The following is a 20133-nucleotide window of genomic DNA, read 5'->3' on the forward strand; positions in this document are numbered from 1 at the left end:
CTTATATTCAGCGTAACTGCAATTGCTAAGTTGACCAATGTTGCACTATTTAGATTCCCTACATTTAGCACTTGCACATGGTTGGTGCTGCTAAGATCTGTCCTTTAATCCTTTTCCTGCCTTGCAAGTAGTCCTGAATGATGCAAACGATCCTGGGAACACCCATGCCTCATTTCTCTAGTATGCTGCATTGCTAGATACAGACAGTGGTGCATACTGGAAGAGAAAAGATTTGTACCTGGGGCAGATTTGTGCAATTTCTACAGGGGATGTGAATTGCAAAAATGATGGTACTTTAAGCACTTTAAATGAGCTCTGTTATACTGTATACTTATCATATCTCTGTATAATTGCATTGTTTTTAGCTTCTATTTTCTAACACAGTTGAGAAAAAAAAACTTTCTTGCAATGCATGCCGGAGATAAATAAAGTTTTTAGTATTATCCTTTTTTTTATTTTACAGAGATTATGCGTCATTCACATCAGCCCCTGCCCCGGTGGAGTTTATAATCCCTATCACTTGCACACAAACATAATTATCAGGAAATGACAAAGATTAGTCACAATATTACTCCATATCCATGCAATTTAGTAATGCTAAATAAATAACAGGGGATTCATCTGCCTTGAGTCCTATGCCCTAGAGCTTTCAAAGTGGTCCACAATCTGTGAGTAACTTATGAATCCAAGACCGTGCTGATTCAATATGCTGCAATTATTCCTGTGGTATTGGTATTTCATACCTGTTGTGGCAAAGTGACTGGAGAGACCCAGAGAGGAAAAGGTCTTGTGACTGGAAAGACCATGGACATTTCTAAATTTCGCACATATGGTGTTTTGCACGTTTTCCCCTAAACCCTTAAATATTGCATGGTTGTGGCCATCTTTCCTTGTTTTTTGTGAGATGTGCTTTGTGCATTTAAGAAACTGCTTGCAAATGAGATTTAGAGAATAGAAGTTCACAAAATTGCAAAAACTGTTTGCCAAATATATTTCCACCAAAGTTGTGTCATAAATCGAATGCAGAGTGTGTACATAATTATTTGCAACTTGTAATTATTGTATATTTAAAAAGCTTTGGAATGACAATCACAGCAGGAGTAAATTTTCACAATTATGCTTACACATTCAATGTCCCAGTCATATCCTGTGGGAGTCACCACCTGGGAAAAGGGGGAGTGGCTGTAAGGAAGCTCCTGCCAGTAAAGCAGGAAGTGGGTTGTTGGTCATGCAGGAAGTTTGAGAGAGCTGAGGCGAACAGAGTGTGAGTGAAGTATCTGTAATCTGTATGGCTTCTTTAGAAAAAGTATTACCATTTGAGTGAAATCCACACTATGCAATAACATGAAATCTCTAAAAATGCGATATATTCTTCTTCCTGTAAACCTCACCAAAATTAGAGTATTAAAAAAGCAGATAATTAAATGTTTTAAAAATATTTTTCAGAACAATAAAGAACTCTGGACTCAGAAACATACAGCCAAGAGCATTTGCCAAGAACCCCCAACTGCAATACATGTAAGTTCATTATTTTATTTCCCTTTCTCCGTTACTGTATATTTGCTTGCATATAATTTACAGTAATTACAGCATGTTTGGTATGGCTCATAGGCAGTATACATGTACCCATGGTACAAGCGTGAACCCTACCTCTACTGTATATTTGCAATCTATCATATGTCATCTATCTTCAGTGGAAATAAGAAAAAGGTGTAAAATGGACAAGCCTTTTGTGCACTTTAGTGCACTTGTGTTGTATGGAACCTGCTTTGGGTCATGGGTTGTATTCCAGCACAGGCACCATCTTTATTGTATGTTCTCTCCATGTCTCCCCATATGGGTTTCCACCAGGTTCTCAAGTTTATAAGTATATGAGAGCCATGGAAACCCTGTAAAATAAAGGCTGATAAATGTTGCTTAGTGATGTAATCTATGATAATCCATTTTCAATGATTTAATGTGTCATATGACTAACTGAAACCTGTGTATTATAAAACACAATGTACCCCTGTTGTAATAAATGAGGATATTAGAATTAACTTCTAATTTCCATGACCTGTATAAAAGCATTCAGTCTGTTGCCTTCATATGGTCATGGAATTTGCTACTTCTTCTTATATTTTTACAGTATGGGTGTGTTATTTCCTGTATATTCATAAGTACATAGTGTTGCTTCTGGTACATTGTGAGTTACATTCTGGTTGTAGAGAACCTTCAGTTTCAAGGAACAGTAACACCAAAAAAACGTAAGTGTTTTAAAGGAATGACAATATAACTGTTGCCATTCACTGGTTAAACTGACGAGTTTACATCAGAAACACAACTATAGTTCATATAAACAAGCTGTTTTATAGCCATTCAAGCACAGGATACACAGTAGATAACAGATATGTTTTCAAGAATTCTATTGGATACTACATAGGTTATCTGGTATCTGCTGAGTGTCCTGTGATTTTTCTCCTTTTTTCAGCTTTAAATGGCTGCCCCCATGGCTACACAGTCACTTGTTTAGATAAACTATAGTTGTGTTGCTAAAGCAAACACACCAGTTTTACCAGTGCAGATAAACAGGACATTATATTTCATTACTTTTAAACACTTTCATTTTTTGGTGTTACTGTTTCTTTAACAACCTAATTTTGTTGACTCAGAAGCATGAATAACACTCACATAAGTCACCAGTTAAACCTTGAATAATTCTTTATTTATTTTATTATCATAAACAAAATGTGGGTTGGGTGCCCCCCATTATTATCCTACTTAGGGTAATTTAGACATATTTTAAAATTAGGTTTTCCAGCAAAAGTATAAGGTTCAGATTTCATTACCAATACAAACATTTTAAAATGCTGCTTCTAAACTTATTTTGTATAACTAATCTGCTTTGAAGTACACAGAAAGTAAAATCATTTCTAGATCAAAAGGGCAATACTGTGCTGATTAAATATAGACTTGCAGTTGCTTATTTGCTGCTGTACATTCTTGTTATGCAGGCACCAAGTCGAAAAGCAAATTGATTTGTCACAAGTGGCAGTTTAGGTGATAGTTCTGAAAGAAGGTTCAGGATCTGTTGACCTCCATCTACAGTTAACCTGTTGATCAAAAAAACTCCCATAATTATCAGTCAGCTTCTAATAAATTCCCAGTCAAGGATTTGCTTATACATATGTAAAAAAAATCCCAAAATGGTTGATTCGTTAACATTGTCATAATTAATTGTGTTTTTATCTGCCTTTATATGAATGCAATGCAGATTTTTATATCAAACACTAGTGATGGGCGAATCTGTCCCGTTTCGCCAAAAAATTTGTGAAACTCTGAAAAAATTCATGAAACTGTGAAAAACTTCCATAACCCATTGAAGTCAATGGGCGACAAAATTATTTTGGCGCACAACAATTTTCACATGAGCAAAGTTTTTTATATGCGCGACTCCTTTGTCCAAATGCATTAAAGTCAATGGGCGCCTGAATAATTTTGACTCGCAAAAATATTTAAGAGCGACAATTTTTTGTTGCAGCTAATTTTTCACATCAAATTATTGCGGAAGTTTCGCAGAGATTTGCAGTCGGTGAAATCCGGAAATTCATTGCAAATCCATGCCATGCGAATACATTTGCCCATCACTATCAAACACTAATGCAGGCTGTTTTGTCCTTAATCAGCAGAGTAGTACAGATTACAAATTGAACATATGTAATTTTCACATTGAAGTATTACATTTTATAGGTTCATTTGTGGGATTCCATACTTTATACTTATACTGTATACTACAAAATAAATAAGCTTATTAAATAGGCATTCTCTAAGCCACAACCAATGTTATGCAACCTTAACTACCCTCACCAAATATTCTGAAACTGGTGGGACAGTTCCAAATGACAATTGCAAATTGGGGTTCAGGTAAATTGGAAGGGTGGGCAAAGGGAATATTTTCCCGAATGTCAAGACATACAGGAGATATATATATATATATATATATATATATATATATATATATATATATATATATATATATATATATATAAATATATATATATATATATATATATATATATATATATATATATATATATATATGGATTCATGTATATAGTCAGTTAAAAGATTAAACATATCATGACATGGTTTTACATTATTACATTTTTATTTATGCAAATTTTGACGTTCCAGCCAGTAGTTTATGAAGATGTCAAATGTGCTTCTTGTCAATATCGGAAAAACAAAAGTCCTCACTTAGGCTGACTGAGCCCCAGGCAGACAAGTTAATTTAAATTACATGATATTTTCTCCCCATTAATTTCCGCTCTTGAAGTTGTCCAGTTTTGTCACCTGAAAGAATGATCAAAGCTCCAAAGATTATCTCATCATTTCAAAGCCCCACGCAGGGGATTTGGCCCGTCTTGACACACATAAAACATTGATTATATTTTTCTCTTGAATGATTACTCAAATTAAATAGAGAGAAAATATAATACCGTCCCACATGCTGAGTAGCTAAAGGATTTATGACATGTTTGAGTCTTAATTTGTTTCTGGCTCTCTGTAATTTGCCTTCTGACTCAACAAATATTTTGCAGACTTCACTACATATTAGCTCCGTAGCTTGTACCTCAGTATAAAAATGTGAGATCCCGTAATCACAAACTATAGCATTGCTTAATATATTGACATGCAAGAAATATATGGGGGATGTAATACAAGTTGTTACCAGAAAAATATGTGCAATGCACAGACTTTTTCCTTTGCTCAAACATTTTTACTTTGCACATACAATTAGGACCTTATTTATCAAGTCCGAATTTAGCTGAGAGTTTTATTAAAAAAAAGTCTTATCAAACTAGAATCGATGATTGGATCTTATTTATTATTAAAAAATTACATTTTAATTGTACTGGGACAAACACCAAAAAAAAATAGAGCGAAAATCTGAATCGTACTTTTTTCAGATTTTTTTCCTGAATTGTTTGAGTTTTTTTGGCTTTTTCCCGAAAATCTTTTGCCCATAAAGTTCGAAATAGTTGGATTTTCAAGCTATTTCCAGCGCAGACAACAGAAACTTCTAAATAGGATAGGGACCTCTCCCATTGACTTACACACAACCTCGGTAGGCCTGAGATCCAGGTTTATCCTATTCTGAATTTTTCCATCCTGCCGGTATAATAAATCTAGACAAATTTAAGGTTTTTTTTTTGCACTAAAAATTTGGATTTTTATAGATTTTAAAATCAGAGTTTTTGGCATTCGGATTTTAATAAATAACCCCCTTAATATAGGTTTTGCAAACATATTTGTGATTAGTAATGAAAACTGAAATGGGATGCTGTAATTAACTCTAAGTCCAGGGTGCTGTTAACTCCACCAAAACCTTTCCAGGAATCAGTGCAGTATATGTGTCTTTAATATAGTGTTAATATATTGGACCTGCTGCTTTAAAGACATATACTCTGATCCTGTGTATCAGTGTGTATAACAGTATCCCAACCGTAAAACCATCACAGCCATCACATGTATATCAGTAGATATGAACATGCATGCATGCACATACAAATCACATTAGGTGCTGGGCTGATACTTATCACTCAGAATATATTCTGTACACCAAACCAAACATACACTCATGTATGCACAGTTAAACTACACAGGTACATAAGCTGAACTGGGGCTTGGGATAGAAGCAACACTCTGTTCTGTGATGTTTTGCAGAGCTGCCCTGATCCTACTCATTAATGTTCTGAGGACGCTTGGAAGGTAATTCATTTCAGCCTCTATTCTGTGCCAGAGGGGCATGAGAACATTGCACTTCACCACCAGTATATTTTGAATATAATTTGAATGGAAGCACTGGGTGAGCAAATTTTGGAACAAACTCGCATTATTTCAACGGGAAAATGCTCCTTTTACAAATGGAAGTACTCATGAGGCCAGAAATGCTAAGTGATCAGTTGGAATTAAGTCCTTGTTTAGTTGTTTGTCTCTTTTGTTTCTTTTAAAAGCAGCAACAAATGTAAGACCTTCTGGTGCTTATAGGGCTAGATGTTCTCTTAAAAGAGCAAAATGAATTCCTTGAAATGCCTGCTCTTGATTTCTTTTACAAAAGATGAGCACTTAATTACTCAAACCTAACCACTTCACCAGCAATAATTTTTTTGTTCGTTACAATAATGTGCAGCAGAGAAAGAGAAAAATGTCTCTGCTGCCATTTGAAAGAGAAAAGCCTTCTCTTCTCAAGTGACAGTTCTTAATAGGTCACCATTATTAGATTATTAGAGAAATTATCACCTATGCATTCTGTGAAGTGGTATATGAATACTGGGGATTATACTGCAACTCAGTATTGCACAAATAAAGAGGTATTGTCCTGCTTAGAATCTCCTTCTGAATTATGCATAACGTTTTTTGACAAGGGTAAAGGGAATTGCAGAAAAATGCCGCCAACGTCTTCACATCCATATTCCTACACTAGTACAATGTATATATTAATGTCCACAAATAGCAGGGGTTATGTAAAAAGACAGGCTTCAAACTGGAATGAGCAGCAAGTTTACCTTTATTGGTCAGTCAATGTGTTTTTAGCCCTGTGGCCCATTTATTGAGACAAGTTATGCCTATAATTATTTTGTGTGGGCAAAATTTAAAGGTTGTTTGTGTGAAAATAATAAATATATTTTAAAATTACCATCAGCGATAGCATACTACAGGTCTGTTATCCCAAAACAGGCCATCTCCCATAGACTCAATTTTAATCAAATAATTAATTTTTTTTTTAAAAAGTATTTCCTTTTTCTCTGTAATAGTAAAACAACAACTTTTAGTTGATCCCAATTAAGATATAATTTATCCTTACTAAAGGAAAAACAATACTATTGGTTTTATATAATGTTTAAATCCTTTTTAGTAGACTCAAGTTATGGAGCTCCAAATTCCCAGGTCCCGAGCATTCTGGTTCCATACCTGTACCTAATTATAGGATATGTCACTTTAAAAACAAAACTTCTAGCTTTAATGAGAAGGTAGATTGGCAGAGAAACAGAAAGGATAATGTTATTGTAATTACGTTTTTCCATCACTATGTCCCGCACCTGCTGCTGGAATTTATTTCCTGTCCTAAAAGTTTACAGCCTGATAGATAATCCCTTTCCTTTGTAACATAAATTAAATTATCACAAGAAACAACAAACAAATTTAAATAGCTTGTGTTCTAGTCATTAAAAAAACCCTTCATGTATACATTCCCATGTTGTAAAATGACCTATCATACAGGCCCGGCTTTTATATTAGAGACCACCATCAGTATTAACTACAGGGAATGCAAACATGCTTTCATGCTTTCTACTAAGACAATATTTTGCAAGTAAACCTCTGTGGTGTCATCCTATCAGACATAACAAATAGATACATTTGTCCAACTCATGCTGATGTATGCAAAACAAACTCAGTTCTGCTGAAAACTCAGGAAATTGAAATAAAACCTTTGCCAAAATGTGCAAAGGAGAAGAGCAGCTGGAGAATGGGTTAGCTCTGTCTGTAAAGGCTTTTTGCTCACTGCCCAACCTTCCTCTCCCCACCAAGAAAGATATTAGCAAGTGAAGTTTCGCTTGCCAAATATAAGTAAGATGGACTGCAGCACTGGGAGCCATTAGACGAGACATCTTGTTAGCATAGCAGAAGTTTCTCGCACAAGACTGTCTGCTGACCTTAAAACATAATTCTTCTACTTTAATAGGCAACTGACAGAAGCAGTACCAGCCGTAAAGTCTGTGCTGAGAACCATGCATAAAAAAAGTTATTCCAAAACAAACACAGTACATTTGACTGCAAGGACAAGTTGCAAGGTTGAATATGAATCAAACCCAATCAATTTGATTGATGACGTTTAATAGCCCATACAGATATCTGCTGTGTTTACAGGTGACAGAGGAATGATATATGAATTTGCGATTAGACCAAAGAGGACAGTGATGACTCCTATAATCTGTACATCCTGTTGTTCTAAATGTTGTCTTATGGAATTTCATAGTGTGGGAGAAAAACAAAACTTTAAATACAAGCTGGATAATACCATAAAGCTCAGCTTATCAGTTAACTCTAATAAAAGTATCATCAGCTATAAGGAATTTGTATGTTATTAACATGCCTGTGGTTTCCTCCTGTGAAATGAATTTCTGGTGAAATTTACACTAGCGTGTGTTTGCTTGAGGAAAGAAAGGAGTTGTTCTGTGCTGGGAATTGTTATGAGAATTATGAACAATATATGTACAACACTGTAGAATATGTTGGTCTGATTTGAACAAAGGATAATAATTATAAGAGAAACATTCAAAATCAGCTTTACTATAGCTGTGATAGAGAAATGTACCTGTTTCAAAATGTTGCCTAAATAAACCTACCAAATAACTAGCATTCATCAATTAAAAAAAAAATACAATTACATGTAAATGCTGTTTGAGTAAAAAGACAGAAGACATGAAGTAGAAAGAAAGATACTTTTAAAGGTAACAATTGAGTGACCAATCACTAGGTCAAGCCTGGTTTAAAGAACTCTTCTGATTGAATTCAATTTCTACTTGGTAGAAAATGTGTATCTTTTATTGCATCCCCCCTTAGATTGATATTTGCAACGATGTGCTTTCACAATGAGTTCAGCTCTCTATATTTAGCATCACTGTATTTCTGAGGGGTGGCATGGGGAGGCATGTAAGCAACCCCCCATCTTCCCCCTACCTAAATCTTGATATAGTTTGATAAAAGGTCTGGTCAAGCCAGAAATTTTGCTTCACTTGTTGCATAAATAAATAGTATTTTCACAATATCGGAGTGCTGCTGAAATATGTTTTGATATAGGGTGGCATGTAAGCAACCCCCATCCTACCCCCTACCTATAGCTTAATTTGCACGTCTCAAGTGTACTGACCGTACCTATAAACACAGTTATGATTGCATTATAATGAATGGACATGGACAGATAATAGTAAGGGATTACTTAGAGGTAATCCTAGAGGTATTAGTAGTTTACCTTGCCAATCAGTAAGATGCAAGTTGTAAAAATTGTGCAAGTCAGCTGTTACTCCCACATGAAATATATTGTCTTTCATGTGCCATTATTCCTATCATAGATGACTCTTAAGAGTCTTAGGTGGTTATTTATCAAAGGTCAAATGTAAGAGTTTTTTTATACCTCAAATGAACTTGAATGAACTCACAACTCGAATGGTATCTTATTTTAAAAAAAAAATCAAAAGGAAAACACTCGATTCTGCAAGTTTGAGTTCCAAACCCAAAAACTCCAAGTGTTTTCCATATGAAAAAAACTCGAATTGCTCGAATTATTAGAGTTTCAGAGAAAAACCCTCCGAAAAAAACGTGAACATCATGAGGCTAACATCAACATTCAAATGGTTCAAGGGACCTCTGCCATTGACTCCTACATATCATGTACCTGGATAGTAGACCCCAATCAGACGTTCTTAAGCCACACCTTCAGATTTCACAATGCTAACCCCTGGATGAGGACAGGGGGAAGATCATGTAAATAGGCAGTAGTTCCAATGATAGGAAGTAGCTGGTCTGAAGAACCAATCCGAGCTCAGAGACAAGCAGGGGTCAGGTCAGGCAGCATTGGTTTGAGGTCAGAAATCAGGCCGAGGTCAGGTCGGGCAGCAAAGATTTGAAATTAGAGGTCAGGCCTGAGTCTGGTCAGGCAGCAGAGAATCGAAGAGTCAAGACATGCCAAGGTCAAATCAGAAAATCAGGTAATCAAGCAGGAACAAAGGTTTAGTGTCCACAGGAACAAGAAGATCACTTAACTTGTCTAAGTCTCTGGGGTCTTTAAATATGCAAAGAGCATGCACCGAATTGACCAGTGACGGATTAGACTCGATAACCTTGACACACGTGCAGCACAACACATGCATTTGCAAATAATGCTGAACCGGACGCGCATCTCGAACCTGCTCAGGACAGCATATCGCCGAGGAGGAGGATGCGCTGAAAGGTAAGTGTCACTACACTACATGACTGACAGTTTTTAGATGTTGTATTTTGGATTCAAGCTATTTCCAAGGTCGGGATATAATCAATTTAAGTGTTTTTTTTTTTTTTTTTTTTTAAATCTAAAAAAATAGTCTAAAAAAAAATTTTGACCAAAAAAATAAACTTGAATTTTCATGGAAAACACAACTCAAATCTTAATAAATAACCCCCTTTATGTTCTACTAGCAGTTCCACAGTTGTATAAGGTTACTAAGCTAGATGTTATACAGAGTATAACTCTGCAAGCTTTATTGGTATTCATATATTTGAGAGCATTTCCTTTTAATTGGTTGGGCATAATGTTAAAATGCAGAACTAAGCAGCAGTCTATAACAAGAAATTCCTTTTATGTTTTAGTACAGTTCAATCATTTTATCAGGGAGTTGAAATAAGTTCTGAAATATATGTACTGTATGTGAATGTGTTTGAATTTTTCCTGTCCATTGCAGCCCTAATCCATACATTTGGGATGAAGAAAGATTCCACAGAAATAATATATATTTGTAAATGTTATGCACATAGCAGTTGTGACTAAACAATTAAAATATTCTAAGGCTAAACTCTTAAATGTATCCAAAGACATAGAATCCAGTCTTGCTGCTTTCTGTTATTATTTCATATTGTCATGTATTGCATTTTCCAGTGACGTTGATTGGCAAAAGATCTGTAGCCATTTTGTTTCAGCTTTAGCCATTTAACTTAAAAGTTGAGCTATAAAGGGAAAAAATAGATAAAAACCTCATTTGGCACCTCACATTGGATCCCAGCAGGGGTCGATGAAAGTAGTTTGCAAAACCCCTCCTCATTGGTGCCTGCTGCGCAAAATGAAAAATCTGCTTTTCCTAAATCTTAAAGCTGCAGATAAAATGATTTCCTTTAAATCAGTATGAAAGCAGCCTTTTGTTTTAGCATTTCTTAAGAATGGCAACAGCAATGCTTTTAAATGCTTTGAAGAAGGTTTTTTGTTTTAGTTTTCCAAAATACTTGGATGCTTTCCACAATGAGGAGAATACCATATTGTCTTTTTTTCTTTTTTGTGATTCAAATTGTTCCTTAAAGAGGTAAAACTGAGGAGGGCAAAATGTTTTCTCATTGCAGTTGTACCTACAGTATGCTTATATTTCCCATAAGGCAACATTACATTTGACATCATACAAATTAAAATATGCTGTTGGGACCATAGTTTGATTATACACATTTGATCTACTTCTCTAAGGGCTGTTGTATATGTGATGCTTTGAGCTCTGAAACTGGTGGGGCCCACAAAATGCCCACTGCCCCTATTAACCACTTCCTACTGATATCAATGGAAAGAGTATTGAGTCACCTCCAACGCGTGATTGGGATCATTTCATTGCATGATAACATACGTATACACTGGTGGAAATTTTGGAATAACACAAACATAAACACTGGCACAGCACAGCTACATGGAGTGTCACAGCCCTAAAAATTAATTTAGTTAATAGTAGGGATGCATCGAATCCAGGATTCGGTTCGGGATTCGACCAGGATTCTGCCTTTTACAGCAGGATTCGACCGAATCCTTCTGCCGGGCCGAACCAAATCCGAATCCTAACTTGCAAATGCAAATTAGGATTCAGATTCGGTTCGGTACTCTGCTGAATCTTTCACAAAGGATTCGGGGCTTCAGGCGAATCCAAAATAGTGGATTCAGTGCATCCCTAGTCATTAGTGCTGTTCCATCAGACTTCTGAACTGAAATTAACTTTCAGAAGAGCAAACTGATTTTTTCTTATTTAATTTTGAAATCTGAAATGGGGCTAGACATATTGTCAGTTTCCCAAGTGCCCCCAGTCATGTGGCTTGTGCTCTGATAAACTTCAGCCACTCTTTACTGCTGTGCTACAAGTTGGACTGATATCACCTCCCCCCCCCCCAGCAGCCCATCAGCAGAACAATGGGAAAGTAACTATATAACAGCTTTCTGAACAACACTCAATAGTTTGTTTCCAGGTTGGCTAAAAATAGAACAGGACAATGTATTCCCTCATGTAGTTTTTTTTCATCTATTGTCAAACCTGTTGAACAGCAACAGGATTGATGGCAGTAATTGTTCTATCTAAGCCCTCAATAAATTCATAGAAATATAATTTTCTAAATATCATCATAGCTCATGTTTATTCCAATGATTACTATGTTAGCTATTCACTTAATTTGTCTATGTATACCATAGTAATGCCCTAGACATTCTGGATCTCATTTATAAACTTTGTGCACAGCAGATTGGTTCGCACAGTGAATAAACTGTATTTGCCCTGCACATCGTTACATTTATAAAGCTGAAGCTTTATAAATAAATAAAGCAAACAGAATTGCGAATTTTTAAATATGGCAAAAATTGCGAATATTATGTGCACACTCTGCGTTTGAATTACATCATAACTTTTTCGGCACACAAATTGCGAATTTACTGCAAAGTAACTGTCAACGCTATTTTCACGCACAACAACCTCGCACAGTGGGCGCACTCATGCAAACACCCGTCTCATTTGCAAAAATGTATTCTCAATGCGAATTCACAAAAACCCAGAAAGTCAGGCAGAGCAGTGCAATATATTAGCGTTCAGGGAAAAAAAATGGGCAATACAACCATTTTCGAATAATGACCCCCTCTGTGATTTGAGGACAGATATGAGGAACCTTCAGGGTATCCAGCCATCACCCCCTGGCATTCCTTAGTATGGATCTTCTTAATTATAGCATTACAGCAATTAAAAAACATGACTTTTCATAAAATGCTGCAGGTTTCAGTTAAGCTGTTGGCATTTATGACTCCTAAAGAGAGGGCATTTATGTCTTCGAATCATTGATCTGTTATGTAATAGTGTCTATTACCATTCAGAAGCTCTACAAAGGAGAATGGGTGATATTTTAGTGCGTATATTCATACTTCTTCAGAAGTTTTCTACATGCCTCACTGGAGTTCAGTCACGAACAGTGGATAATATGTCAGATGCTATTATCTGACAAACACGACTAACAGTGAAGAGATAGAAGCTGACACGTTCAATTATTGCCCAGTGGCACTTGGAAGTACCATCTGAATATTCTTATTGTTGATATATCTTTTTTTTTCTCCCCTCTTATGTGTTGACTAAATACCCACGTGTCAACCTCCCTATGGCAGTGAAAGAGAAGCGCATTCATTTAATAGCTGTCAGATGCATTCATTTGTGCATCCTCAAAATTGTACAAGAAATAAAGAGAAACGCTTAAGTGGATTTTATGTGTTAAAAGAGGCTATTTGTAAATGGATGGGAAATTCAAGGGACATATAAAAGGATTTTATTGAACAAGGTACTTACCACTAGTGATGGGCGAATTTGTCCCGTTTCTCCAAAAAATTCACCAATTTCCTGCAAATTCGTGAAATGGCAAAAAATTTGACACTTGAATCAATTTTGTCGCTCGCGTTAAAGTCAATGGGCGTCTGAATTATGTTGATGCATAATGGTTTTGACCTGAAAGATTTTTCCGACGTGCATCCAAAAATTTTTGCAAATTCATTTGCAGGCGGCGAAACAAAACAAAATCAGCGCCTGCCAAATTCATTTGCCCATCACTTACAATCTATCTGAGTCTACAAGAAAACATTTTCCCTAGGATGCCAGCCAAATTTCAGATGACCAATAAATACTGTAGCTTGCACAGTTGTAACCCTATGTTAGTTGTGTTTCACTGCAACACTGGAAGCAGGTGCTTCATTAGGTAATGTTTAGTCCGTGGGTACGTTCAACAAAGGAACAAGAGCCCTAGATGTAACTCACCCTTTTTGTGCAAATTTTTGTTCTTGTGTGAGTAAATAAGCATTTATTTAACTTGCTGTCTATAAAATTTAGGGTCACCATAGTTTTCTTAAATGAGTTGGTGAACATTAAATTCACTTTAGTATGACGTGGAGAGTGACATTCTGAGACAATTTGCAATTGGTTTTTGTTTTAATTTTTTGTGGTTTTTGAGTTATTTAGATTTTTAATCAGCAGCTCTCCAGAAAGAGGCACATCATTCAAAAAAATAAAGGCCAATTGAAAAGTTGCTTAGAATTGGCCAGTCTACAACATACTTAGGGGCCGATTCACTAAGGGTCGAATATTGAGGGTTAATTAACCCTTGATATTCGACTAGGAATTAAAATCCTTCGACTTCGAATATCGAAATCGAAGGATTTAGTGCAGATAGTTCGATCGAACGATAAAATCCTTCGAATTGAACGATTTGAAGGATTTTAATCCAACGATCGAAGGAATATCCTTCAATCAAAAAAAGTTAGCCAAGCCTATGGGGACCTTCCCCAGAGGCTAACATTGACTTTGGTAGCTTTTAGATGGCGAACTAGGGGGTCGAAGTTTTTTTTAAAGAGACAGTACTTCGAATGGTCGAACGATTTTTACTTTGAATCCTTTGATTCAAAGTCGTAGTAGAAGGTCGAAGTAGCCCATTCGATGGTCGAAGTAGCCCAAAAAAAAACCTTCAAAATTCGAAGTTTTTTACCTTCGAATCCTTCACTCAAAGTTAGTGAATCAGCCCCTAAAAGTTAACGTCAAAGTGAACACCTCTTTAATCATAGCAACTATAACCATCCTTATTATTAACTACCATATTCTACACAGTGAATACATAATTGCACAAGAAACCTATAAAGTTGAATCAAATTTTTAGTAAATAAAAATAAACTATCCAATTTGGATCTTTAAAATATGTTGGTAAACACTGTATATTTGGATCTAATTTCTCTCTTTTTTGGATATTAGTACAGTGTCAAGCAAGAATTATTTTCGTAATCAGTAGTGTTTAATGAAGTTTTGCTTTTGTTCCTCGTTTTACAGAAATATAGAATGCGTTTTGCCGTTAGTAGCTTTATCATGGCTCACAGAGAAGACGGAGCTGAATACTTTGCTTTATTGTTGCACAAGGTTTTCTGAAGATAAAGTGCTACTATTGTTCCATTATCTTGTCTATACCATCTCAGCTTCGCAGGTCTTTGAGGCTCCAGCTTATATCATTCATCGATAATTAGATGACATCACTTGGGACAAAAATGTTGTGATTCTAGATAGAACAGGGAGGGAATACCGTCAATCAACTATACACAGTTAACAAAGATTCTGCTACAGAAGAAACCTTGAAATATGATAACCTTGAATTGGACCATTATTGCTTGCAATAATATTTTTTTTTCTCTGCAGTACTAACGAAGCATTGTAATTAAATATTATCATTTGCATTTTTTAGACTGTAAAAGTGTGTTATGAAGCATGCACTAAATGACAAATGCAGAGATTGGATTGCATTGCAAAAGTAGAGCTTATTCATAAATGGATTTGGGCAGCAAAATGATATAATGACAGTGTGAGCCACAGTATATTTTATAGCAGTCATCAGCTGTTTCTCATACATGAAGTGTCATTTCTGCACTTACAGCTGCTCAACAATCCTGTAGCTAAGTGATATGGCCAAAATGTCATTCTGACTTTCTTCTCAGCAACATAAAGCAAGTAGCTAAATAGCAGGAAGCAGGTGACCTTGAACAAAGTACCAAAATTACTACACAAAGGGACAGGCATTTTTACAAAAGTGAGTATATATATATATATATATATACACAGTATATCTATACAGTATACTGAACAAAACAATTTACCCCAGCACTCCCATTATATAGCCTTAAGGAAAAAACAGATTAAAGGGAAAATGTCTGTATTTAGTAAAAAGAGACACTCTAGTTGCATAGTTTGAACCAAAGTATGCATTAGCTGATGCGCCCTGCCCAGGCAGTGTCCATGCATCAGTCCTAACTAAATGATAAGGGTATTTTCTTTGGCAGGAGAAAGACCATACCAGCTTCTGTCTTTATTTGACATGACCTCTTCCAAAGAAATCATTCAGCTTTATGGGCTTTTAAACACCGTCTTAACTGCAGGAATGTATATTGTACTGTAATTTTGAATTCTAATTTTTTAGGGTTTTTTTCGTGAAATTCGACTAGGGAATAGTTAAAATTCGATTTGAGTTTTTTAAAAAATTAAACCGGCCAAATTGCTGTTTTAGCCTATAGGGGACGTCCTGGGACCAATTTGGAGTTGTTTGCAGCCTTCCTGAAAATCAAGTTTTTTTCGAATGAAAAAACTCAAATCAAATTCGAATAGAGTTTCAAATCGAGATCCCATTCACCCGAATTTGAAAAATTCGAATTTTTTGAAAAATGTCGATTGGTCAATTTTTAATTCAAATTTTGAGTCCATGGGAGTTCATGGGAGAATGAACTCTAAATTTGACCCTTGATAAATCTGCCCCCAACAGTAAGAGAAAATGAATAATTCTTTAAAGGAGATATAAATCCCCCTTTTTGTGCATAGTGAGATAGAACATATATTTCTAAGAAACTTTCCAACTTGCAGTGATTCAATTTGGTGGTTTTAAATGTATTGTCACTGAAAGTAGTAAGGATATTTTACGACTTCAAATGCAGTGTACAAACTACAATTTTGGATGCAATTGACCATGTTTCTTTACCCAGAATGCAGCCTTTTTCAAGATTATGGACAAATGTTTTGCTTATGCTACATTGTCAGAACCAGAGGTGCATAGGAAAAAAAATGAGACAATGAAAAACTGCTTTCAATAGCAACTGTGTGTATACAAAAAAAAATATTTTTTTAATGATTGAATATCTATCATAATGGCACAATTACCTTTTTTTCATTATGTAAGTAATGGTTTTTACCATATATATATATATAATATAACTTTTTAAAAACATTCTACTCACTTCTATGTGTGTTAATAGATTATTATATAGGGTATAGTAAAATCGTTGATTGAGAGATATATCTGAATTCTAAATTAAAATCACCTCTCCAATATATAAAATGAAAATGTTGCACAGAGGCTACAAAATCGCTTATGCAAAGGCCAAGTTAATGTCATATTTGAAGACATTGCTATTTCTGTCTTGTTTAATACTTTTCTTCCTTTACAAGTCTCTGGACCCCAGCTGTGCAATCACAATTACAAGACGAACCTTCCTGTTCCATACTAATTGCAGAACCTGCTGTTATAACAGAAAATAATGACTCCAAGGAGGGCTTTTAGTCTTACATTACAATATAAAAAGTTAACAAGTTTAAGACCAGCACTGAAGTGGCTGGTTATTATGTTCATTGTTCAGGCTCCATATTATACTACAAGTCAGCCTCTCCTTAGCGATTAGAATTTAGATGTGTTGGTTGATTGGCTTCAAAGCTCAAGTTAAAGGCACCAGCAATTTCGAATTTGTGTGTTTTAGTAAATTATATAGCATTACTGACAACTATAATGGAAATTTGGTCTAAATAATTAGGATAAAAGTGGATTTCACAGAAAAACTTATTTGGTCAATTGTCCCATATACAGTACAACAGAAAAGCATTTTTCTGCAATTTTGCTTACCATACTTACAGTTTACATACAACAACAAATGTTAAAAATTAAATTAACCCATTAAGGTTTTGCCAACAATATTGGTTAATGCACCTTATTTACCATCAAGTACTATGTAATGTTTCATTAATATGAGCCCCGCCAAGGCAGTGTCCATGCATCAGTCCTAACTAAGTGAAAAGAGTATTTTCTTTGAAAGAGAAAGACCATACCTGCTTCTCTCTTTATTTGGCATGACCTCTTCCAAAGAAATCATTCAGCTTTATGGGCTTTTAAACAACTACTTAATTGCAGGACTGTATATTGTACTGTTATTTCGAATTCAAATTTTTTAGAGTTTTTTTGTGAAATTCGACTAGGGAATAGTTAAAATTCGATTTTTGCAAAAAATTACCATACTGAAAGTTTACAAACAACAAAAAATATTAAACATTAAATTAACCCATTAAGGTTCTGCCAACAATATTGGTTAATGCACCTTATTTACCATATGGAATTATTATATGGGAGATTATCTTCCTGTAATTCTAAGACTTTTAGATAATGTGTTTCTAGATAATGGATCCCATACCACCTGAGGTATTAGAGGAGCACATAATAATAATCAAAAGCCTATATACAGTATAATATGCTGGAACATGTGACGAGTTTTCATACATTAGAGCTGGCTAAAAAAATGCAACCAGAAATCACAAATAAGCAGCGCCAGATTCGCTGGGCGAGCTCCCCTAGGCCGTGCGCTCTGTGCGGTCCTAGCGCCCGCCCACACTACCACATGCTGGTGCAAAAGCGACAGCGTGCTACCGCCGAAGCACTGTGGAGCACAGGCGGCTGGGCGGCATGCCGCCCCCAAAAATGTGCCGCCCGAGGCCCCTGGCATTTCAGGAACACAGAGGCCCAATCAGCCCACACAGAGGCCCAAACAGCCCCCACCAGACCACTAAATACTGACTTTCTATGGCACCTTATAGCAGCCCCTCTGGCATTTGCCAGAACCCACAGATTGCCAGTCCGGGCCTGGCAGCTGCCATATTAGCTTGGTGTGACATCACTTCCTGCTTGAGTCTCTCCTTGCTCATAGCTCTGGGCTCAGATTACAGCAGAGAGTGGAGGAGAGAGGGGGAAAGGGAGGGGGCAGGGAGAGAGGAGCAAACTGAGTATGCTCAAGGCCTAGCCCTGGAGGTTTATGAAGAAAAAAGGAAGTCTGATACAGAAGTAAATTTATACACAATAGAAGGAAAGAAATGCTGTGTTTCTTTTGACCCAGGACTCAGAGCAGCATTACTTTGAGGGTTTACTAGTGTATTCATATACACATTTCTCATAAAGCTTACTTAATGTTAACCTTTCCTTTTCCTTTAAGGTTGGTCAGATATTGTAAAACCAAAACACACACACAGGCCGCATCATTTTCTGTGTGATCTATTAAACCATGAGATATTCAATCATACTTCAGTAAGCTACAGTTGCACCAGACCAACCAGTGTATTTGTATTATGGCTGTCCTACATTTGCAAATGTGCGTAAGGCCTTTTTCACATACTGTATACTGTATGTAATACATTCATTTCTATATGTGTACAAATTATGACAAGAACAACATCATTATAGAAATTCAGCCACGATAAAATAACAGAAAAAAAGAAAACTATTGACTTAATACTAAGAAAAACACAGTATGAAATATCATCTGCTGTACCCATTAGTTATTTGCCAAATAAAATATTTACTTGGCTGATTAACTATAGGGCAGCAAATGGAATAATAAATAATACCAACCATGCATCCCTGCTTTTTGTAAATTTCTTTTTGTAATTTTTATTTAGCAGTCATTTATCTAATCACTCCAAACCATCTACATTTTAGCCAGACTTTGTGTCACCAGTAGTAATGGTCATTAGGGTTGCACTGACATCAACATAGAGATTAATTACACCTTGCACCCTCTACCAGCAAGACACAGTGTCTCTGTATTAATGTTCATTTTAATACATGTTATTGTTGTGTAATAGGACATTTAATATTTAAAGGGCATGTAAATGCAAAAAAATAAAATCCCATTTTTACTTTCTTTAATGAAAAAGAAACCTATCTCCAATATACTTCAATTAAAAAATGTGTACCGTTTTTATAAGAAACCTGACTGTATGCAGTGAAATTCTCCCTTCATTTACTATGGTGGATAGGAATTGTCAGATGGTCCCTAACTGCTGAGCAGGGAAACAATCATACTTATGAACAGAAGGGGGAGCCCCCGCCTTACTTCCCAGCCATGCAGAACTCAAGCAGCTTTGTTTATGACGATCCCTAAACAGCCCAGACCACACTGAGCATATGCACAGTCTTAGTCTTGCAAAGATGTATAACAAAGTTACAAGATGGTGACTCCCTGTAGCCAACTTTGAAAGCATAAATTATTTGTTTGATTAGGCTTGTGGTGCAGTAAGTTCATGTTTATATTTAGTATACAAAATACAGCATTTCTAGCCTTATTCTATTTTAGACTTTACATGCCCTTTAACTGACTATTTTAAAAGTTCTTATACAGAGGTAAAAAATCAGGGTGTAGGTCTCCAGTGCAAGAAAATTGTTTGACCACTATAACTCTTCAACTTGCACTAAGGTGGTTATTTACTAAAACTTGAATTTATATGGTCA

The 20133-nt window shown here is 35.8% G+C and overlaps 1 protein-coding gene across 5 annotated transcripts in view; it reads left to right on the plus strand.

Moving 5' to 3' along the window:
• The window catches only part of LOC108711464 (NT-3 growth factor receptor), a 364980-nt gene that overhangs the window by 110083 nt on the left and 234764 nt on the right, over window positions 1–20133 (plus strand). For all 5 annotated transcript variants that reach the window (XM_018253223.2, XM_041586854.1, XM_041586853.1 and 2 more), the window contains exon 4: window positions 1447–1518. In XM_018253223.2, the coding sequence (XP_018108712.1) occupies window positions 1447–1518 (72 nt within the window). The remainder of the gene's footprint in view (window positions 1–1446; window positions 1519–20133) is intronic.

Source organism: Xenopus laevis, chromosome 3L (assembly GCF_017654675.1).
Source record: "Xenopus laevis strain J_2021 chromosome 3L, Xenopus_laevis_v10.1, whole genome shotgun sequence".
NCBI classification, from domain to species: Eukaryota; Metazoa; Chordata; class Amphibia; order Anura; family Pipidae; genus Xenopus; species Xenopus laevis.